Here is a 23,978-nt window from a genome sequence, read left to right as displayed (position 1 = left end):
GAGGAGAGTAGAAGCTACACTACCATTCCCCCTGGAATGGATGGTTGTGGGAGCATCCCTAATTGAGTTAGGAAGGACATAAGTGGGATGACTCATCAAGTTGTTACAGTAAAACAATCCAGATGAATCAGTGAGCAAATGTGTATTTTTTTATTAGACATCTTACCCTTCCGTTTCCCTTTTTTCCTCCTCTCTCTTTCAAGGCCTGTCTGAAAAGTTTCTTGGGTCATTGTGTCAAAGCTTTTGTCAGAGTGTGGTGGTCAGACTGCAGGGAGATGGGATAAAAAGGGGAGAGAGTTAAAAACAAAGGAAAGACATCTAACAGGTGCATGACTGTTGTCCTTTGGGCTCTTGTGTTCTCTGTGCTCTCTGTGGCAATAATGGTCTCTGTCTGCACAGGTCTTAGGAACTGCTGGGGCTGCAGGTAAGGAGGGCAAAGGGAGGGGTGACTCCACTCAAAACCAGACAGTAAGAGAGTAGACAGCATAGCAGTAAGAGGAGGGGGAGGGTTTGAGTAATGCAGGTGGCTGTGTATGTCTAGGAGGCTGAGCCTGAATTCAGATGTGAAAGTAACACAAAACCAGGTGCATACAAGTGAGAGTAGAACAAGGAAGACAAGAATAAAAGAAAGTGTGGTTGTTGCCTCTCCACCTGGCCATAAAGCAGCAATCCCCCCTCCCTCCACCAAGGCCTTTGTTTCACGGCTAATAGTCTAGGTTAATTGCACAGGTGACTCTCTGTGGGGGAACAGATGGGCTCAAATGTGTTCAAAAACAATCTGCAACAAGCAAAAAAAAAAAAAAACAGGAACAACTTGTTCCTCTCTTCCTTGTTCTACCTGTTCTTTCTCCTCTCCTCTACTGGAGCCATGGAGGGTGACTGAGGTGAGGTTAAACTCTCACTGTGTTCCTCTCTCACAGTGGTTTCAATTCATCAAGCATAATGCCTGTAAGCACTCATTGGATCTCATTACAGTGGAAATTAGACTTAGGGCTACTAGAAGGATATTGAAAAGTAGCGAATAATAGACATATCTCCTATGCCCAAAGTTTCTCAGATTAAACAATTTGTTTAGGGAGGAGAGTGCTATGCTTATATAAATTCAAAAGTTATTTAGTTGTGATTGAATAACATATGTGACAAATGTCATTATTTTGTATGCAAACACTGTTATTTATCCTTTAACATGCCACTGTAGCTACCAGTTTTACTCATTGCATAAAGGATTTCATAATTTGCCATTATATTAGAAGTTCACACATACCAGACAGATACTTTTTAGAATTCTAAGAATTATTTGTCCCTCCTTCCCCCTATGAATCATAAAGGCTGCATGTGAGCCATCAGAAATTGAAGTATCAATCGATCCACTGTGTTTTCTCTCCCCAGCACAACATGAAGGAGATGACAGATAGCAAATTGAATTTATGAACAGGCTTTGTTGACACTGCTGCATAATTATAGGAATGCCATGCCTTTGGTGTTTATAAAAAGCCCAACATTGCATTCAAATACATACAAGGTTTTCTGCTCGAATGATTGATTGAAAGGCTTTGTCACGTTTTGAAGGCGACAGCTGTTCTTTTACTCTGCAGTTACATACATATTTCCATTGTTGTAGTTGACTGATTTTAATTGGCAGAAACAAACAAATAAAATGTTAGGTTTTGCATAATTTTAGCTTGTTTGTTCGATTCCTAATTTATTCCTTGACTGAGGTCTAAGAATTTGTAAGTTTGGTTTTCTGCAAGACTTGTCTATCTCCTCCTCCTGTATCTCCTCTGACTGATCTTGCCATGAGCAGCCATGAGTGGAGGTCATCCTGCTGACATTAGTTTTAGTGCATTCTATATCTGCTTCCATCTAACTATCTATCCATACCTCACTTTCTATGTCTGTTAAAGTTTTACTCATGTCCGTTGAGAAATCTGCCCCATTATGTTATCAGTCATGTGGAGCCAATGGTCTTTCAAATGTACAAAACTAAAAATGTGTAGACAGGTATTTAAATGTAAGTGAGTATCTGTGTGACTGTGCCTGTATTCTGCAGTGTATGCTTTAAAAAATAATTAAATGTCACAGGGCTCAGGCCTTCAAGTAGCCAGGAAGGTGTTTTACGACCTTGTCTTGCCTCGCTCCACTAGTCCCTCTCAATACCCACTCTACCACACGCACTAGTGCCCCCACAGAAACCCTCTTCACTTTTCTCCACAGCTGCCTCGTATACTGTCTCTCTCTCTCCTTTCTCCCTATACTTGCCTCCTCCCTCATTCTTTCCTTTACATCTTCCTTCTCCAATAGTGACACTTACAATAGCTGTGCTTATTATTTTTATATGCCTATTTTTCCTCCAATGTAACCTGACATTTAGACCACCCAGTGCCCAGGTTGTGTGAGTAGCAAATGTACTTGCGCCCATTGCTGTGTTGGTCTTATAATGACAGGGAAAGTAATGATGCCATTGATCAACAAAAACCTGGTCTAAAGTCAAATACATAGTATTTCCCTGCAATTTAAAGGGTGCATTATTCAAATATTCATATTAGTAATGTGCAGGCTGCATTTATATCCGCAGCCTAGTGGTTAATGTCTGGGTCGGTCAGGTCATTAATAAAACATAACAATAACTAAAACATTGTGATAAATAGTGGATGGGTGAAGTAACACATCATCAAATGGGAAAATCTTAATTGTATTAATTAAATTTGGGCATAGCAGAGAGCCGAGCAGTGCTGCTGCCCTGCCTGGCGCATGTATACGCATAAAACAGTAACTTAAAATGTTCCACAATATTTTCTGCAGTAATAAATAAATAAAAGCCACTTTATACGCTACTTTACGCAGAGAATATCCATTAACTAACTAGTATGAGTGGAGTTGAACATGCACTTCCTAAATGCACTTTTGCAATGAACTTTAGACCATGCACCATTGATTGTTTAAATAAGGCCCTTTACTTTCAGATGTTCAGCTTCTGGGATCGATGAATAGTTCATTGCACTTTTATCCACTTCCTACTTTTTATTTTAGAGAAAACTAATCTGGTGTGTGGAGTTTGTATGCCAATCGTGCTGAAAGCACATTGCTCTTGTTATCCCTCCTAATTAGAAAATGTGATAATGCTGCTTGTTAATATATTGCAGAGTGAGCCAATCCCCAAGGCTCACTATAACATTTGGCACAGCCTCTAGGTCCAGGTAACAGCTGAGTTTCAGGTAAAAGAGGGGGGAACTGGGGGACTATAGGCAAAGTTCAGAGGGAAAGATATGGAACAGGTGCACCATCTCTCTCTGGGAGGTAGACTTTCATAGAGCTTTATTTCTGCTCTTAAAGGTTTAACTGTTCGAGAAAGTACCTAAAACTGCAAAAGCCGCAACCATGTTCCACACTTTCACAAGCTTTAATAAGATCATTAAAGGACCCCAGGGCGGTCTGTTGAGGTGCCCACTAAGGTGTTTCATCACTGGTAGGGTTTGTCAATGTCTTGGGTCTTAGCCCATCTTAACCCATTTAGAAAGCAATTTCCTGTGAGAAGAGGGGATCTTTCCTCTTGAGAAAGATCTTTGGGCATAAAAGGTTAGCTGTTCTGTAATTCCCCAGCATGCAATCTTCCACTGCTGCTAATGAGAAGCGGATGAATATTTGCCCTAGGTTTAACAGCTCAAAATAAGAAAAGAGTGAGTTGTGGGAATGAGGCAGAAATGTCTGCTAAGCGGGAAATGTTACAATACGTAATGAGGAAAGTTTGCTCTGAGGATTACTTGGAATAAGTGTAGTCAAATAATATTTAGTTTTATTTATTTTTTCCTAAGGACTTACCTTGTCTTTGTTAAATATATACACACAAATGTATATATGTTAATGAGTTCATACTCTGAAGACACATTTGTGACAAAATCTTGCTAAGAGAAAGACCTGCTCGAGTTTAAGCTAAGGTCCAACAGGATATAGTTAATTGAGCATTGTGGAGTGACTGGGGAGTATGTTTCCAATTTTAGTCATGCAGGTTCTTTGTGTCTACAGTCCTCCCGTTGAACCCCAGTCTACTAGGGCTCCCAAGTCCTGGCCATTACAAATGATGAATTGTGCTACAGTTAAGCTAGAAGTAGGACAAATTGATCAAAGTGTCAGGTGCCCCCTGTGATGTCTAGGTCTCCATGAAGAAGGCAGTGAAGAAGGAGCTGTCAAAAAGTTTCTTGTGCCAAGGTGGTTGTAGATAAATGTTTACCTGCCACTTAACACTTTCTACCTTCTGTCAGACTCACAATATGTCCTTGCCAGTCTACATAAGAAGAAGAAGTAGCTAAAGATCTTGGGAGTTGATACAGTTATAGTAGCTGAAAGTTGCTCACCATATTGTTCTTTAGGTCCACGGCAGACAAAACCAATGCTCCCCCTTTTAAACCAATGAGCTTGCTATCTGAGGTGTAGTGCTGCAATTTGAGATAAGCACTACTTGGCTCAGCTTTGGTTTTGTTCTGATAAAGCTGGTCTAATTAAGCTTGATTTAATCGGAATTGCTTTTAAGAACAGCACGCAGCCGGAACAGATACTTTGATTTCAAAGTAGCCCTTGGGAAGGACTTGAGGAAGAAAGAGAAGGAATGAGATAGAGAGCAAAATTAGTTGAGTATGAGTGAAGTGTTGCTTTACTAAAATTTGCAACAGACATGATTCTTTTCTTAGTTGTGTCTTCTTTTACTTGCATGAATGATTTCAGGTTGGATGGTTTGTTACTGGAGGAGAAGGAGAAAACATGCAGCCCTGACTTACCCTTGCATGGCAAAATACTGTATGTGCCATTTCCTTAAATTAATCGTGTAGCATTCGGTGTCAACGTGTTTTATTCATAAATTCAATTTGCCTGTGTGCCGTGTCTCTTTGAGCGCAGGGTAACAAAAGATTGATCACCACAGTGTCTGAAAAAGTGCTGTGTGCTGAAAGTAGCAGTTGTCTCCACTTATTTTCGATTGTTTCCCTTCAGCTATAGCTGTAACACAGTAGAGAAACAAGATGCTGGGCGACCGATGGTAAACATTGGGGAAGAGCTAGTTCACTCGTGTATGCAAAAGAATTGATGGCCAAGTCTCCAGCTCCTCAATAACTCACCCTAATGATCCTAGTTTAAAATAATGTCTGTTCTGGACCAGAATGATAAAAAGGGTGCCCCTCTGACTCATTAGTATTGCGGCGTAAAGATAGATGACCCAGATATAGAACATAAGCTTATTTTTGAACCCTGTTTCCATTTAGCAGTAGGCTGCATGTGCACAGTGTGGGCACAACTTGTCATGCTGTTGGCCTCATGGCATTTTAAGTGTCTCCTACCTGTCTCCTCAGCCATGCCAACTGCCTCCAGTTCTCTAGTTTCATGGATACATACGACACCTGGAACGGTGGGCTGGGGGAATGTTTTTCGAAGGCCAGTCCCGGTGTCATTGACTGAACAATGATAGAGCGCCCGAGTATTGAGCGGCTCCACACTAAATCTTTGTAAAGAGCACTTAGCTCCCCTGCGTTAGCCACAGAAAGAATATCTGTCAACGACCATCAGTGAATGCTTTCATCCTGAGGCTCCTCTGCCTGTATTAGTTGCTAAGCTTGTAGTGTATTTTTCCTCCTCCCCAGCTGTTTACTGAAAAACAGGACAGGCCTGAGTGACAGACCTCTGTCTCACTCATATGCCCTATAAAGGGCTTGTTTATATCTCAAGAGGCTCTCTTGCTGTGATTTAAGGTGATTGTTGATGCACCTTTATTTAGAGGACATCAATTACTTTCAAACCAGAATACCTACAACTAGACCTTGAAGCAGGCATGTACAATTCTTAGTGTGTGTGTGTGTGTGTGTGTGTGTGTGTGTGTGTGTGTGTGTGTGTGTGTGTGTGTGTGTGTGTGTGTGTGTGTGTGTGTGTGTGTGTGTGTGTGTGTGTGTGTGTGTGTGTGTGTGTGTGTGTGTGTGTGTGTGTGTGCGTGCGTGCGTGCGTGCGTGCGTGCGTGCGTGCGTGCGTGCGTGCGTGCGTGCGTGCGTGCGTGCGTGCGTGCGTGCGTGCGTGCGTGCGTGTACAGACTCATATGCATGTGTTATTATGTACTTCATCCTTTGTTAATGTATGTTTCTGTTAACAGCTTTGCCTATATTATGTGTTTTCTTACAGAGGGTGATGAAACTGGTGTGATGGATAGCCTAATGGAAGCTCTACAGTCTGGAGCAGCCTTCCGTGATCGGCGAAAACGTACACCACGTAATGGTAGGGCAGCGTTAACCACTGTCTTTATATATATTCACAGGCTTGTCCCAATTTATATTATTTGTGGCAAAATCCCTTGTCTGTAGAAAAAGATGCCGCCTGGTAAGTGTGTATTCCTGTGATTGTGTCCTTTTTACTGGTTTCATGGATTCATGATACACACGTAAAACACAAACAGGCTTATGAACATATGCACCTACAGAAAGATGTCATAGAAACAAGCACACATGTGGCCCAGTGCAGGTCATTAGCGATTTATTGTCCCTTTGCCATTCATAAAGCACTTATTATAATGTGTCCATGCTGTGGCTGCAGTTGGACTGAGGCTGATTTAGTGTAATCCTGGTGTTACACATTTCATTCTGCAATGATGAATGGTCTGTACCCTGGGGAGTACCACCTCGTAGGGGTGCCACGGTCAATTAATATGCAAGTCAGAGTTCTGCAGAAGAGCCACAGGTGCTGCCATCTCCACACTGGCAATCGTAGTAGAAAAAAATTACATTTAGAAATCTTGTAGAATTATAATACTAAACTGCTATTTACTTATTGCCTGTTTAATGCAGATTGGCTTGCTTTTCTTAAGTGTTTCAAGTCATTTTAGATTTTTCAGCTATTGTTTTTAGTAACAGAATTATTACTAGTACAAAATGTTTTTTGTCACTGCATTCAAATTGATACAGATAAGATTAGTAGTCATCAATAAGTTGTGTCCTGTGTGGTTGTTTTGCATTTGGTGGTGACCTGGTGACATATGTGTTATACTGGTTGGGCTATTTCCAACTCTGCCTAGGTCGCTTCCTCTTTAGCTCAGCCAGGTTTGTTTCTTGCTAATAATAAGTAGGTTGACTTATTGTTTCTTTTGCAAAGCTACACATTGGCTCAATCTACATAGCATCGAGCATGTGAGTAGAGTGGAGGCTTAGCGAGTGGGTAGCACAAGTGGGAAGATTTTGGATGGAGCGATGAGAGGATTTTTTTTAAAGTTTAAATGTCGCCTATATATCCCACTTCAATTTCGCTCTGGTACCGCTCACACTATGAGCTGGAAGCATACCAAAGCTCGTCTCCGTATTATTGCAGCGTGGCAGTACATGCAGATGGACGGAGCCCACACCCTCCCTCATGCTGGGCATGTGGTGAGGAATTTGAGTGGAGCGGGGTGAAATCTAGTTGAGCATGGAACGATATGGCGTAGAGCATCTTGGGACAGCTTTGAGAGAGAGGAGCAAAAATTCTCACCACTCCACTCTGCTCCCATTCTCTGGCTAGTATGCACTGTGACATTGTATGCGCGACCCTATGGCTCTGATCTCTCATGTGTGTGTGTCTACACAAAGCAGTAGAAGAAATCCAATGTTAAATAAAAATTGTTACATTACTAAACTCTTTCCGCTATGATGTTGGGCAACGTAGTGCAAGTTAAATTGTTATACATGATGACTGTATATACACAATTGTATTTTAGGGTTCTTTGTTAATTGAAGACAATTTCAAAATATATAATGATATTTAACTTTATTTAATTATACTATAATATCATTAAAATGATATTGTATATATAAAGTGTTTTGACTGAAAAACTATACACACGTGTATGACAACAAACACACATGCATAAATACTTCACTCTTGTTTCATCACCTAAAATGCTACTCATCAATAGACATAACAAGCTCCATTTTTCACTTGCACCTTTTTCATTCGATATTTCTGTGTTTAGGTTAAATGTCAAACTGTGTCTGTAAAACTGATGTGGTTTTCCAGACTCTGGGAGTGGTTTATTCCTGCCAAATATCTGAGATGTGTCACCTATGATGCCTTTTTCTCTTTTCTTTTTCCTCCCTCCTTCTCCTCTTCTCCTTTTATTTTCTTTATTTCCTTTCTATTTTTATTTTTTTATCACCAACATTGTTATAGGTGATCAAAGCCCTTCCAGTCCATCCTCTCGGTGGCCGGGTGCTAACTATGGTAACAGAACCCTAGGTGTGTGTATTTCACTACCTTTTAACCCTGAACCAGTACCACCCTGCCTCCTACTGCATTTCTTTTGGCTGCATAACTCACATGTCCTTCCTGTTAGAACACTGAGCTGGTCTACAACATGCAGAGTGCTGGGCTGAGTAACTTAATTTGACTGAGCAAAGCATGAAAAGGTTTAATGTGTAAGATTTACTGTATGTAAATAAACAGCCATGATGGATGATGAATTTAAAATCAAGGCAACAAATGCTTCCTATTAATATATACAACTCCTCACTGAGAAAACCACCTGCAGTTTGAAAATGAAACAACACTAACTTTAAGAAATGTATAATTAGACTTACAGTAATCATTCATAGCGAATCATGAGATCTACAGTAATGTAATTAGAAACGCTTCATAACTGAAGATCGCTGTTGGTTTTACTTTAACTTAACTTTTTCTTATGGTTCATCAAAAATAATTGACTAGTTACTGATGTGCATTAGTAAAACATCTGGTTAGAATCGACTACAGCTAGTGATGGATTGAATTTCCTCCCCCATGTTTTGTGCTGGATCTCTTTACACATACATTTTTCTTTCATTAAGCACACAATTAAAAAGAAAAACATGTCATTCTAAATCATTGCAACTACTTAGGTAACCCATAAGGTAACACATTATAAAGCACCTGTGCTTTTTCACGGACAAAATGATGTCCTGTGTTTATTAGAATAAGAGCAGGTGAAATTATTCCACAAAGAAATGTGAAAAGCTGATTAGATGTCAACACAGTGGAGGTTGCATCAAATTTATGTCAATTATAGCAGTCATTATTAAAGCTATACCTGTACAAAAAATATGTATTTATAACTTAAATAATGTAGCATATTTCATTACATTAATACACTTCATTTGAGCATAGGATCACATTAAAACATGAAGCCGTAGAGAAGAAAAATATGGATTGGAGAAACCATAATGGACATCAGTGCTTTTAGTGCTGAGTGACATGTTGTAAATCTTACATTGCATACCTTTAAAACTCAATACAGTAAAGTAAACTAGTATTGAAGTTGCCCTTGATCCTAAATGTTTAATCTTGTAATGTTAATACATTTTAATATCAATAACATGAAATACAACATTTTGGATTCACTTGGCATAATTTCTGTCTTGTAGAGCAGCTCCAGTTATCATCTGATGTTCTTGCTCTTCCTGTTGGCCTATGCTTTTGCAGCATGATAACACTTCCTGTCTTGTGGCAATTTTAAGGAAGGTTTGGCTGGGGAGGTCCGGGGACCTCCATGCATTGGCCACTCCTAATTGTTTTGTGTAAAATATTTATTTTTCCTAAATGTTTGTAAATGTCAAACTGATGTGCACCATCACTCCAGATATCCTCTTTCTGAAGAATATTGGCTTGTATGCTATGCAAGCCTACTTTGAGGCAACTTTGGCTAAAAGTGAATTGTCTGCGACACTGTGCAGTTTGGTCATCTGTGTTTTGCAAAAAATTTTCTCTCTATATAAATTAAATCTGTTTGTTTTTTTGCATGTCAAAGTTCCTGACATTGTCCTGGTGTATTTGTGGATGACAGTGTATGTCAAAAGTTCAAGAGGGTGATGCTTACACAATTAATGATTGTCTTTATTTAAAAAATAAATGTTCACTTCAGAAGAAGAAACTTGAAAATGTATTTATATCTAATTAACAGGAAGCTTTAAAAGTATTTTTTAAGTAAGCCTAGGAGAGGGCCAAGCTGACACCTGGCTATGAAAACTGTCCTTAAAGATGTTGAATAGTGGGAAGAAGCTGTTACTACTGTGTATAATGTGGAAGTACAAATTAAATGTAGTACAGTAAACCAAAAAAATCAAAGTTTGAGTGCACACCATAATATCAAGATAGACACTATGTTATTGACAAATTATATTAAAAACAAGATGGAGCAAATTACATTTTTTGCATGTTGCTTCATCAGATTCTCTCCATCAAACATCTCTAGAACCAAATTCCTGGACAGGAGCTAAACAGCTTTTCCACAACTGTGTACATGTAGAGTGACAATTGCTGGGTGGTTGTGCTGATACTCATGAACACCCCGGATTAACAATGCCATGTTCAATATTTCAATGAACATGAGGGTTGAGAATGTCTCTGACTGCCTGTGCCTATGTGGCAAGCAGCAGTTTGGAGTGGCAGGGTTCCAATACTCGGTTTAAGCCTTCTGGTGAAGGTCACTGAGATAGAAGATTGTATCTTCTCATTTATTGTTTGTTGTTTTCTGGATGGAATCTTAAAGAGTGGCTGAGAAGTGGAGTGTTCATTTTAGTGAACTTGTTTCATCCCTTCTGTTTGCAGATGATGTATTATTGTTGGATTTGTTGGGTCATGACCGCTAGTGTGAACTTGGTGGTTTGCAGCCAAATGTGAAGTGGGTGGGATGATAATCGCCTGAGGCTTTGGTACATGGTATTCAGAAATTCATGTAGTGACCCCTTTGGATTGGGAGCAAGTTGTTGCTCCCAGTGAAGGAGCTTGTATCTCAGGGTCTTGTCCATTACAGAGGGTAAGATTGTGTATAAGATAGACAGGCAGATTGTTGTAGCCTCAACAGTGTTGTGAACATTGTACTGTACTATCTTGGTCAGGATGGAGAGGAGCATGAAGAGAAAATCTCCCAATTCTACCTGAACCCTGATAAGTACACGTACAAATGGTTTGCCGTTCGATCCCAGGCTCCTCCAGTCCGCATGTTGAAGTGTCCTTGGGCAAGACACTAAAACCCAAATTGCTCCCATTGCTGTGCATGGGTGTGTGAATGTGGTGTGAATGTTTAGATTCGATTATATGGTATGTAGATGTCAACTGTCATCAGTGTGAATGTATGTGTGAATGGGTGAATGGGACAAGTAGTGTGAAAATGCCTTGAGTAGTCAGAAGACTAGAAAGGCGCTATATAAGTATTCAATTTACCATTTACCATATTATACTGTATGTCATGAGACCATTGTAAAACTAAATACTGTCTGTCTTTGTTTATGATTTTTTTATATATATAATCAAATATTCAGTATGATTGTGGCCACCAAAACCACCAAGATAACTGTGGTCCTTATGATGGCTCTCTCTCCTGCATGACATTGTGCATCGGACCCATCTCAGTGCAGTTTTTCCCAAGTACACACCACTATGCTACCAGGAATATATTATGCACTGATGGCTCCCTGTTTATTGATATGGAACTTGGATTGTGGTTTGATAAACAGCTGCATGAATTTTCTACTCTGAGGTGATGAGAGGAGAAAATCCTTTTGACATGCTGGCTTCATGGATTTTTTTTCTAAATGGTATCTGGAAATGAGTTCAGTAGCTATAGAGCATAGGGGGGATTTGTCTGTTTGTCCCATTTCATGAAATGATACACATTTCCCCCATGTTCTATAGCAACCGAACCCCTTTCCAGATAACATTTCAAAAAAAATAAGGGGACAAACATAAACAGGATTATTTTTAAAGGACTATGTTAAGAGAATCAATCAAGTTTTCCAGTGATGGCTGATTTGATGACAGGGCTTTTCAATCATTGAAAGCTGTCTTTGGGATGTTAACTTCTTCGTGCACATTGGGAGCTATCAACCTTTTAAGATAGTATTTTAAGAATTATGGTATCATTTTTGGGCTAGTTCAGCAACAGTTATGTTTATGTTCTTACGCTGCATACATATTTGCCTTTTTTCTGACTTTAGGACTGACAGCATTTCAGTCTCTGAATTTAATGATGGAGATGGTTCTCTGAGCAGTTGTATCAGAAAGTGTACCAAATCTATTCACGCCTGCTTCTCATGTCTTTTGTAATCTAATGCTTTAAAGCTTGATTAACCTCCTGTCATCCTCAAACGAGAAGCGTGTACCAGAGAGAGTCTCTCAGAGTCTCACAGGAATCTTCACTTACGTCAAAGAAGTTCATTTAAACCCAGCATGTAGTTTTTTTGTCGTCCTTCAGGCTAAACTATACTCCAGCATACTACCTCAAGTGTCAGGCAGAACACAATTCTAGGCGCTGCCAGTCACAATTACACCCTATTCCAGAAGCATTTCCTATTTCCTTGTATCCACTTTGTGTAAGATGGAAAACCTAACCCGGGAGGCCATACTCATGTGTTATGCAATTACACCAGCCAGTCCTAATCCAACACACAGAAGCTGGATAGATTGATAGAGACCAGAAAAGCCACATTTCTGTTGTGGGTTCAGTCTCATTATAGTAAGATAATATATCAAGTAGTTTGTGCTGTTGAGTTGGTTGGTTTAACACTTTTTTTCCCTGGCGCAGACAGTGTACTAAATTAAGTTTTACTTAAATAAGGATTAAAAAAAAAGAATGTGAGTTGGCCTACTGCTTTTCATTTCTGATGAGACAGTTACCTGGGTATCTTGCAGGATATTGCTAGGTAGAGACCAGGAGCCTCTCATACATCCTGGCTCATCGATTTTCAGTCAGGGATGAAAGCCACAGACTCAGTAGGTCTTTCATACTGGGGGGCATCCCAAAAGACACATCAATCAGATTTCAAAGAGAACCAAGCCAATCTTATTTATTTACTGCCTTTTCAATGTCATTACAATCCCAAACCAGGGCTCCCTTCTTTCCTCTATCTGCCCACTCTCCTGCTTCTCCTTCACAGGTCAGTCCATCAAAAGTTCTCTCCTGTGTTCTATATAGTAAGCCTCTTAAGGACTTATTTGACATTGAACGGGGAGGGATCATCTCATGCCCATTAAAAAATAGAGATGCAGTGATATAATGCGTGTCAGGGTTACAGAATTTCAGCCCAACTGTCTAATCCCCTGAAGCCTAGCAGTTAATTCAGCTGGCCAGGCCAGAGACTGGGACCCCTGTAAGTTTAATGAAGATTAAATTACCTATTTTCTCTCATGAAATTTTTAAAGGAAGAAAGGGGATGAATTTGCAAAGAGGCAAATGAAAGACCAAAGGGAAGTGTCTGTAAGAAAGTGATGCTGGCATAAATAAAGAATTTCTCCTTGGCGTCCTATATCCCCTAACCTCATTTGTGATAAACATTATCTTTTAATATTTATACTTGTTACTTCTATGTTTGTTATCCACATCACCCTAATGTAGACCAACATAATATGTTCAACCTGACTAGGCTATTTTCTCATCTTTCCCCTGATCTAGGGGAAAATGGCCCGTTTGTTTCTTAAATTACATCAGAGGATTTGATAATGATCGTAAGCAATTTATTTGCTCATACATATGTTGTACCCATCCCTTTATCTCTCTCTCCCTCTTCTCTCTCAACCTCTAGCAGTTGTTTTTTTGTACTGTTTTACGCACACATGTGCAAGCTTGTGTCACATATCAGATAGGGACCGTTGCTGTAGGGCGTCTCTGTGTTGAGGGCTAAAGCCCATTGCCTCCACAAGCTCCTGACTTTCACTTCAGGGTGTTGATAGATGTTATTCATTGGGGCGACCCTAGAGGCGATTCACAGGATGTGCAGCTAACATGATTTGGGGCGTGGAGACCCAGAGGGTGTTGGTGCCTTTTGCTTTAGTTCGGATCACTTAGTAGATGTGAGATATCAGTAGACTAGATGAGAGCAGAGCCCTGTAGAGACGTGCTGCTTGAAATCTATCACCTGCTTCTCATAGATAAGGATATTTATCAACAGCCAAAGGGAAAGGCAGATGGGAAGGAACTGAGGCATGGACAGCCACTCCATTTAACATTTGACGTCCTAGGGCATGGACAAAGTCATTGTCCCTCCCATTGACCCAGTGAGCCTTTCTCTGGACCTGATAATTTTTCATCCACAGCAGAAAAGCCATCATGGAAATATAGATGAAGATTTTATGTACCATTTGAGTACCCTTGGCGCATAACTGATCTGTTGCTTGACTCTGCCAAGAGAGGACGTAAAGTAAGTGAAGTGTGACATAGAGCCATTTTGAGAGGATAAATCAAATCTTAATAAAAGGCAGACTCTCTGAGTTGAAACCAGGGGTCTCTCACCCCTGCCCCTGCTATTAAGTATCCCCTAAACCCTTTGACGTTTAAATTATACTGAACTTGAGTACAGGGTATCAACAGGGGGCTGTCTGCATGCCCTTTTGATGCCATTGTGCCCTTTTACAACTCCCTGTCTGAGAAGACGTATCATGTGGAGCCTAGCTCCCTATGGTGACGCTTACTTTTTCTTTTCTTTTTCTAAATAAAGTCAATGACATGGTACTATAATGGACTCAGAGCGCTCAACACCTATGTTCAATGTTGTTTTACTATATTGGCACAGGGCCTCATTGATGTAAAAAGTACTCAGCCCTCCCGCCTAGTGGACTATCACGAACAACTGCAAAGCAAAAATGTCTACTAGCTTATCATATTCAATAATATCCCAGAGTGTTTGAAGTTGGCTGTGTTTTTTTCTTGCTCACTCCCCAAACATTATTGGCTTTCAAGTATGTGGGCAGTTATGAAAGGTCACCCTAAGTGTAAATTGTCAATGCTGGATCAATTTTGGAGGGCAAATATGCTTTGGAGGCCCCATAATGGAAGGTTTCATCTTATTTTTACCCAGGGCACACTCACACAATAAGATTGATATTGTTCATTGTTTGATGAATTCCTAATAGACCTATAAACTTGCAGAGCTCAAAGCCAAAGCAATGCCTGTGAAAGTCGGACCATCCCACGAGCTGAAATATTGCCCTCATATAATTCCAATGGAATCTCGCCCAAGCCATCATGCTTAGTGTTGAAGGATGGGCGACTTGTGTCGGTTGAATTAAACCTTATTTATCGCTCATTAGGCATACAGCAGGGCCAACTGATGGTTAGCTAGAGAACAAATAATGTGCGGCGAAATAGGATGCCATCCTGTGTGATTATGTGTTTCACTGACAATAAGAGGCAGTACCAAAATCAAATGCTCATCCTCTGCTTCTTTTCATGCGGTCATATTTTTTTAACCTCCTCAATATGATGTGGCCATTACTGAAGTGTAATATATAATGCCCAGGCTGATGTTTGCATTTGAAGTGTCAGTCACTATCTACAATCTGTCAGCCTAAATGAGGTGGAATTAATATTTTACTTCCCCATTAGGTATGCTTGATGTTCTCTAATAGTGAGGTATAAGAGAGTAACAGCAGACCGGGCGATGAGTGATAACAGTAATTCCCATTGATAGAGACAAAGAGAGAATGTGTCAAAGAATGTTAAATTTTCCATTTTTATGGACCATACTAGTAAAGGTGATGTTATTCATTAAATAAATTAAAATGTGTGTGAAGTTTTTAGCCTGAAGAAACTGAGTCTTGCAGCATTGCTTTTCTGAATTTGTTCACACTTGAATAGTTTCAACATGTTTTTTTAAGTGGTGTTAATTTAGTCATGCCCTGCGTTTCTAAAGTGCAAGAAAGTAGCAGTTCCTTGTTATACTAATTTGAGTATGCCTTGAGATTATCTGAAAAACATTTTTTTTTAAAATAACATTTCTTTTTAAAATGAGAAATGCATAAAAAGTTCACAATGTTTCTGAGATCAATCTGGCAGCAAGAAAGTAACACTTAAATCACACTTTACATTGTTCCCTGTTCTACAAGTAAGACATGGGACAGGATCTGCATAGGGAAAACTTCCTGTAGTTCTTAAATGAAAACATAAAAAAAACAAAAACTAAATGTATTCTGATATACGTATTTTTAAATACAGGAAATTGCAGAAATGATTGTTTACAAGATAAAACCAAGTTAGTTTTAAAGTATAATGGACAAGTAATCACTTACAGTTGATATATGAAACATGATACAAATCTTCAACTTATTTCAATCTTTAATTTTTGGTTGCCTTAAAACCTTACATTTTTTCCCAATCACTTGGGATTGTAAGCAACACAATCTAGATAACAGTTAACTATTTCTGAAATTATGTTAGAAAACTTCAATTAGATGAGTGTGCACATCCTTCAATTAACACTAAGGAAAATAATGTGCGTCAGTTTTGATCACAGCATAGGAGAATGTGCACATTTTCACAACCAATGTGTTTTGTATATCAGTTTAAGCAGTTAACCATCTAATTGGCTTTCTGAAGCAAAAATGATAATACGCCTTTATTTTTCTTCCTAAGTGATGGTCACAAGTGCACCCTTGTTGTGAGGAGAGCAATGTCTTCATCATAGATGCTCAAGGATAAATGCTGTCAGCTGATCAAACTTACACCAGAGAAAAGTATATATATATATAGAGAGAGAGAGAGAGAGAGAGAGAGAGAGAGAGAGAGAGAGAGAGAGAGAGAGAGAGAGAGAGAGAGAGAGAGAGAGAGAGAGAGAGAGAGAGAGAGAGAGAGAGAGAGAGAGAGAGAGAGAGAGAGAGAGAGAGAGAGAGAGAGAGAGAGAGAGAGAGGGGAGAAAGGGCTGCAAAATTAATGTAATATTAATCTCAATCACATTTTTTTTTTTTTTTTTTTTTTAATTGTATGCTTCGCTCATAGAAACATCCGCGGCTTATCAAATCAAGCACCTCCTAAACTAACAGCCAGCCACCAGGGGTCAGTCCAGATGCTTCTCTTTTGGGGATCCGTCATGCCGCTGCGTGCACCCTGCAGTGAAAAACGAGTGAGTGTTGCAGCTGCAGTCCAGCAAAGATGATCAGACGGGCAAAATTAAATAAAATGTTTTTCGCAGTTATTTTATTGCTTTTTTTTTTTTAGGAAATGTACTGAATTCAGGTGAAGAACAAATGTATTTTTAACCTTAGTATTTTGATGCAAAGTTTTGTACATTAGCAGGATTGCAGCACTACATGGATGTAAAAGCGGTGCTCAGTATATTTTATTTTAATGAAAGTGCAATAAAAATATTTTGTCCCTAAAATCGATGCATTATCATAATGAATAATCATATCTCAATATAAATTAAAATTATATTTTTGACCATAGTCATGCAGCGTGCGTGTGTGCATGCGTGCGTGCGTGCGTGTGTGCGTGTCTCTCTTTCTCTCTCCCTCTCTCACTCACTCACACATATTCTCGGTGTGCAATAAGCAAGAATACTCCCCACACTCAGGCACTCCCCTCTAGTCAAGCATGATTGTGCTTGACATGGTTCCATCACTAATGCTGACGGATGCCCATTTGCTAGGCTCTTCACATTTATTTATTTATCTGTTTATTTGCGTCAAGTTTATTTATTGATGGGCCTCAAGGATATGATGGCAAATCTCCATTTGCTCATATAGGGAAGTTAGAAATGGAGCGCTATATGGGTATGCAACATTTTCACGTGAATGACCAAAGACGGCGAGATGACAGACTTCACCTTTTTTATTTAGATCCAGCAGTTGAAATAGCTATTCCTTTCTGGTAATGGAAAAGTCATATAGGCCATTTAGTTACTAATCCAAATGGTTTAGCCGCTTCTCTATTTTTCATCCCTTTTATCTCTTTGTCTTTTTTCATTCGTTCGTTTGACTTCTATTTGGTTAGTGTCTGATGGAAGGATTTGAGTGGGGTCAAATTACTATGTTGCCTGTATGAGTTTTCCAAAGCTTCAGCAGCACTTTCAGCCACATTAAGTGCATGCAGTATGCTGTTGATGTTGTAGATGACCACCAAATACCCATGAGTGTTTTAAATGCACATTCATTCAATGTCATTGAATTTCCAAATTGTCACATAACCTCCTAGTTTTGTACAAATTGATTTTATTAAGTTTTAGGGTGTTTTTTTACATTTTGTTCTGGCTTCACAGATTTTTTGTTGTAGATTGATTAAGATGTCCCTTTGCTTGTAATTATTACATAGGATGATGCAAATAGAGCGTAATGAGTGTAAGTGTAATTGTTGTTTATTCTCACAATGACATATTTGCTGTTGTAAGCTACTGAGGGAACAGCATTGCTTAATTACCCACAAGTGTACAATTTGAGATCATTAGCTGTCAAAGCCAAATATCTCTGACCAGAGGTCTGCCAGAGGACCTTTGGTCCATTCATGTAGCGGTACAAAGAATGCCAAGATAAAAACTACTGAGTGTCTTTGGTTTGAACATCCATAACATATAAGTTTCTCGTCCAAATATGCCTCATCAGAATCAGGATCAGAATCAGAAATACTTTAATAATCCCAGGGGGAAATTGATTAAATAATTCAAACTCATAATTAAATTTCTAGTAATCATTTGCCTTAATCTACGATTTGATTAATTTTTTCAAGGGCAAATCTTAGATCAACTGTGGCAATATACAAATTGAGATTGAGTAGCTGATTTAAAAGTTGTGATGTCTAATAAAGTTGGGTTAAGGGGAATTAAACAGGGCTGGGGATCTTCTTTAAAGAGGGGATTGTCTGATTTTGGTAGGATTAATAGGAGTGGATACAAGAGTTCTGGCTAGTGCACCTCTGTATCTGAGAACAATTGCATCCCTCCATTGGGGGCTGAAGAGTAAAGACATCTGGTAAACTCTTTTTTTACATTTACCACATTCCCGAAATTATATGATGATCTAGCAAACTCCGTCTCCAACAGCTTATTGGCACCTGTGCTCTTATGGAGTCACAGATCCTACTCAACTGAGTTTATTTGAATTCATCCAAAATGGGGGGTGGGGGGGGTAAACAAGAAGGGAACACAACAACTTGGTATTCATGAATTCCATAAATTACAAAGTCACTCCCCTATGAGATGACTAATATGTCAAATATAAAAATAGACAGTTTGCCACAGTTCAGACCCTCTGCCTCCAATGGATGAGGATTAAGCAGATAGATGGTGGATTTGTGATTTGGTGTGCAAGTATATGTGTGTGTACGTGTGCGTCTCTGATTCGACTGTATGCTTGTATACATGCACAGAAATATCTGCATTTAATGTGTGCACACTGTATACATTACACTGTATACATTGCATATGTGTGTTTCTTTGTGTGCAGTTGTAGTGTATGTCAATCTTGAAACCCATCGACTCTTTCGGATGACTATTTAGCCTCTGCAGGCAAAGGTCAATATTTCTGAGCTTCCAGTATGGCCAGGGGTTATCTGGATAACAGATATCTGGGCCAAGACTCGCCTCCATGTGCCAGTCATTGTTTACAATCTGAGTTGATACTTCTTGTCACTGTTTTGGGTCCTGACACCATTTCTGCTAATCTTTATAAACAGATATTTGCATATGAATGCAGATAAATCAATTAAAAAAGCTAGACTGTCATTAGACTCTTATAGCTGATGAATTCTGAGTTAACATTTCAGCTAATGGGTTTCCCTGCATGCAACCAAAGCAAGCTCAAATGTGACTGGCCAATACTACTACCGTACAATACTTCTATAAACGGACAACAAAGATCCTGCATTAGGGTAGCTGACCAGTATGGGGGTCATGCATTAGTGGAAAACCAGTGGAGGTCGCTGAGTTTGTAACATCTCCACCCTGAAGACAATGACAGCTAAGTAAAGGATGAGGCTGCACACTGCATTACCTCAATTTTTATTTTTTTCCTTCCACTCTAGATGAGTTTCTTCCAGTGGCTCAGGTCACTGTTGCCCCAGGGCAGATTATGGCAGATGGGAGCTGTGAGGTTGCTTCAGATTTCCAACAAGTGAGGGGAGGCAATGTGTGTCCATACGTTTGATCTTTTGTGTGTGCACACATGTTTTTTTTGTTTATGCCATTTATTTTTTGGAATGTTTACTGAAGCTAAGCATTCCTTGGCAGGCCAGCGGTTGACCTGATTTCTGTTTCACAGCGTGACTCACACAGGTTAGCTTTTTGAGGCGATGTGAGGTCAGCGTGGAAACTAAAGCCACAGACATGTTGAGACAGTCTTATCCCATACGGATAGTCTTATCCCATACTGTGGCATAGCTGAATATGCATGAATATTCTGTATTGGATAAATATAACTTATCATCATTGTAAATATTCAGCTACCATACATTATAATAAGTGAGAGAGCATGTAAAATAATTTATGGTCTGCATTATTAAAGTCTTCTATGCAGTAGGGCTCTTTCTTCACTCCTGATACCACCATTATTATGTTTATGGTGGTGGCAACAGTCTGTCTGAGAAATTGATTTTTCCTTTGCCAATGGTAAAACTTTTATGACAGTCAATATGGCTGAAGAAGCAGCCCTTTCATTATTTTACTGGGTTTTCTGCTAGCTGAATAGATGGTCCCTGCTTATAAACCTTGAATAATTGAACAGGGGAATCAGTCAATCAGAGGGGGAGAGGCACATAGTCTTGATGGCTTGTTGGCCGAGATGACAGCTTGTGTAAGAAAAAGACAGCAGACTGATAAACCAATGTGCCATATTGCTTCATTGCTGTCTGTAAACTATGCTCTCTTATCTCTTTTTCGCCCTCTCCCTCATCCTCTTTCTTATTCTGTTAAGAAATGATTCTGTTAAGAAATAACAGAAATACTGCTTACTCACTCTTTCACTCCCACCTCTCAATCTTTACACTTCTATTACTCCGATTTCTTCCTTATCAACCTCACTTAGCCACATTCCTCACTAACCCCCTCTACAACCTAATGCCCCGTTTTCTTTAAATGTTTTATTTATCCTAGCATCCTGTCTCAATTCATCCCAATGACCCTGTGTCACTCTAGGCAGAATTATTACTCCTGGATAAAACCTCGTCTCAGTGGCGCCGTTCTCTGCTCTCTCCACATTATCCATTTATGGAGTATCCCCTTTTGCGGTGAGCCTCTTCCTATAGCCCTGTAATGATAGGAGTCTTGGCGACCCTGTGCATTTGCACTGTAATATAAGACATTCTCATTAGTCCATGGATTGTGCTCTCTCTCATGTCCATTACATTAATTGCTACACATCACTGCCCGCCATGTCCCTCAGTATTCTGTTACATTGCTGGCATTCTCTGTCCTAACTGTGGGCCACAGTCTCTTTGCCCAGGTAGGTGAGAAAGGTTATTGAAAAAGGTTATATATAGAAAATTGGAAAATATGTTATGAGTAAAATAATCTCAGGGAGATAATCCAACCAGTTTGTACCTGTTTTGTTACAGTACATGAGTGGATGCCAATGAAAGAAAAAATGTTTTTAGATCAAATAAATTGTAGCCAAGTGCCCTTCCACCCCACGCATCCCTCTGTTGTCAGTCATCTCTCCTCATAATAGGGAAGCAGGCCGGTGCCATAATTGCTTTGATGGTCCAGCCTGAGCAAATCACTTCTGGGCATAAAGAGAGGCCTTGGAGATGGCAGCCAGAGAGAAAAGGTGTGAATGAATTAAAGCACTTTGCGTTCCTCTGGGGCATGTGGCCCAGATTTTTCTTTAAAAAAAAAAACTAAGGAGAGGAAGTGTGGGGGTAGGGTATACCTCTTTCCTCTAAGAATAAATGGCAGTAAAAGCAATAATACACATCGAGCCTCCATTATGCCAAAATGGAGAGCTTTTTCAGGGAAAACACAATGGCACTGACATAGTTAACTGGCAGGTGGAGAAAGGAGGATTTCACTGGAAATAATCTGATTTTGAACGGGGCACCCATCTATGGGAGAACCTCTGGCCATGCCTTTTGTGAAGGGACAAAAGTTTAGCCCTTTGGAAGCAAAGCTTTGAATGTTTCAGTAGCGTTGTGAATGGGCCATGCAAACGTCCCAAGGCCCTCAGTGCTGAGGACTGCAACAGGCAGACTTCCGACAGGGCCTTGTGCAGCACCCTGCAGCTTCCTTTGGATCTGTCAGAGCCAGCTTTTTTCTCTCTCTTTTCCTTTATCTTCAACCTTTAAACTAAACAAGGATTTTTCTTCTTTGCTCTTGTTACACACTGTTACTGTAGGAATTGTATTCATACTGTGACTGATAATCAGAGTCACCGGCAGATGAATACTGAATAAAGCAGCTTGGACTTATATATTATGTCATAAATACACTGTAGTAATCTCTCCGTATAAAGAAACGGTGGTCTTATACATCTAGACTTGTGTTTTGATCTGTAGAACAGCAGAGGAGACTGAGAGATAGAGATATGGCTGATATGACTGAAACGACAGATATTGCGAAAGCTTGCTGTGTAACATTCTTTTGAAATTGCATTTCATTTCCTAACATACGTCTGGTAGATGTAAGACAAAATGATCAGTTCCCTGTGACTAACTGAAGTGCACATGATTCAGATATTTTCATTATTCTATTTTGAAGCAGATCGGGGGGATAGATAGATAGATGGTGCCTTTAGCTGGTGGGTGACTGAGAAGAATCTGCTGTTTTCAGTAAAATTTCAATTATGACTACAAGCTGCACAGGGTGAGTTGTCATGAGTATGACACAAAAGCAGCGGGGCCATTTGACTAATCCTCCTACAACTCCACAAAACCCCCAGGGGTCACAAGCCCCCAAAATAATACTCCATGGGTGTCTGGAACATCAGTCTTTCCCAATGGCCTTGTCCTTTTTCCCATGAGACGGAGGCACGCCTCTTGTTAGTTCCACCCTTATCCTTTTGCTTCTCTTTAAGTCACCCCACCAACTCAGCCTGCATCCCCCAATTCCTTGCTGTCAAACCAAATCTTTGACCCCCTTTTTGGAGGGTAGGCATTGCTTTTTGTTTGTGGTTGACAGCCCATTCAATCCATCAGACCTCCAGGTGCGGGTCTCTTGCAAAGGAATCATTTGTTCATATGCATGGAGACAGTCGATTGTATCAGATAAGACTTATAACTTTATATCTATGAAAACGAGAGATATTAAATCTGTCAAATATTTACGTGTCATCTGCCAAAAAGTACATCTAAAAAACAAAGATAATGAAAGTGGTATATTTTCCACAAAAAGAAAGTTTTGACACAAGTCAACTTCAATGCCTTATTCTCTCCTTTAATGGATTTCTTTTATGTCTTTCTCGACTATCACTTTTCACATCAGCCTATAAGGATGAGCGGTGGTTATAATTGCTTTTCATATAATCATTTTGCTGCTTTATTGTCGACAAGAGCACAGTTTTCCTTGTCAACTTAAGCACATTCGTCTTATGCACTCATTTGAAGAGTGTTCTTTAACAAAAATGAGGTTGAATACATCCACACGCAACAAAGACCAACCATTATCAGTGCCGACGAGCTAATTAAGGAGTCTCTCTGACTTGTTACTTGCCAAGGAGTGTGCAGTTGGTCTGTAGCCATGTATCCAACCATGTGTTACAGGAAAATGTCTAAGGCATTACTTCTGCCCCCCCTCCATCCATAATTAACCTCCCTCCTTTCATAATTCAGTTTTGTTCTTCACACATCTTCTGATGATATGACATTATTTTGCAGTGGCTAAACAGACATTGTGACACCCCTGGAGCATAGGCTTGTGTCTGTCTGTCTGACACACTTTTGACTTCCAAGGCTCCACCCCAGCCACGCGTGCACAGTGGTAGACAAAGCTGCCACCACTTTCTTTCTTTGTTATTTTGCAACTGCAGGATGATCGGCTTATTCTTTTGCTATGAAGGTTTATATTTTTAGTTTCATTGTTTTCAGATGGTATGGAATGGTATTCCAGCCAGAGCTTAAATCATTACTGTACATGCCATGAATTGGGCAGTGCTCACTAATCATTTTCACCTTTAGGCTATTAAAACAGTATAATATATATACTGTATATATATATATATCAATCATACATAGTTCAAATATTTTGATTGGATTTTAATTTATATCAAACAACCAACATACTATAAAAAAAACACCATCATTATTTCTTTTTTACTGCTAT

The 23,978-nt window shown here is 39.6% G+C and overlaps 1 protein-coding gene across 9 annotated transcripts in view; it reads left to right on the top strand.

The window, feature by feature from the left end:
• The window catches only part of diaph2 (diaphanous-related formin 2), a gene marked incomplete at its 3' end in the record, with an annotated part of 383,236 nt that overhangs the window by 329,605 nt on the left and 29,653 nt on the right, over window positions 1–23,978 (top strand). For 5 of the 9 annotated variants that reach the window (XM_083915494.1, XM_083915493.1, XM_083915495.1 and 2 more), the window contains 2 exons: window positions 6,157–6,249; window positions 8,170–8,235. In XM_083915494.1, coding sequence (XP_083771620.1) covers window positions 6,157–6,249; window positions 8,170–8,235 — 159 coding nt within the window. The remainder of the gene's footprint in view (window positions 1–6,156; window positions 6,250–8,169; window positions 8,236–23,978) is intronic. The other 4 variants (XM_083915492.1, XM_083915498.1, XM_083915499.1 and 1 more) reach the window with 2 other exon arrangements.

The sequence above is a fragment of the Echiichthys vipera genome (genome assembly GCF_963691815.1).
Source record: "Echiichthys vipera genome assembly, chromosome: 6".
NCBI lineage: Eukaryota > Metazoa > Chordata > Actinopteri > Perciformes > Trachinidae > Echiichthys > Echiichthys vipera.
The sequence above is the reverse complement of the archived record's forward strand: the minus strand, read 5'-3'. Positions and strand labels throughout refer to the sequence as shown.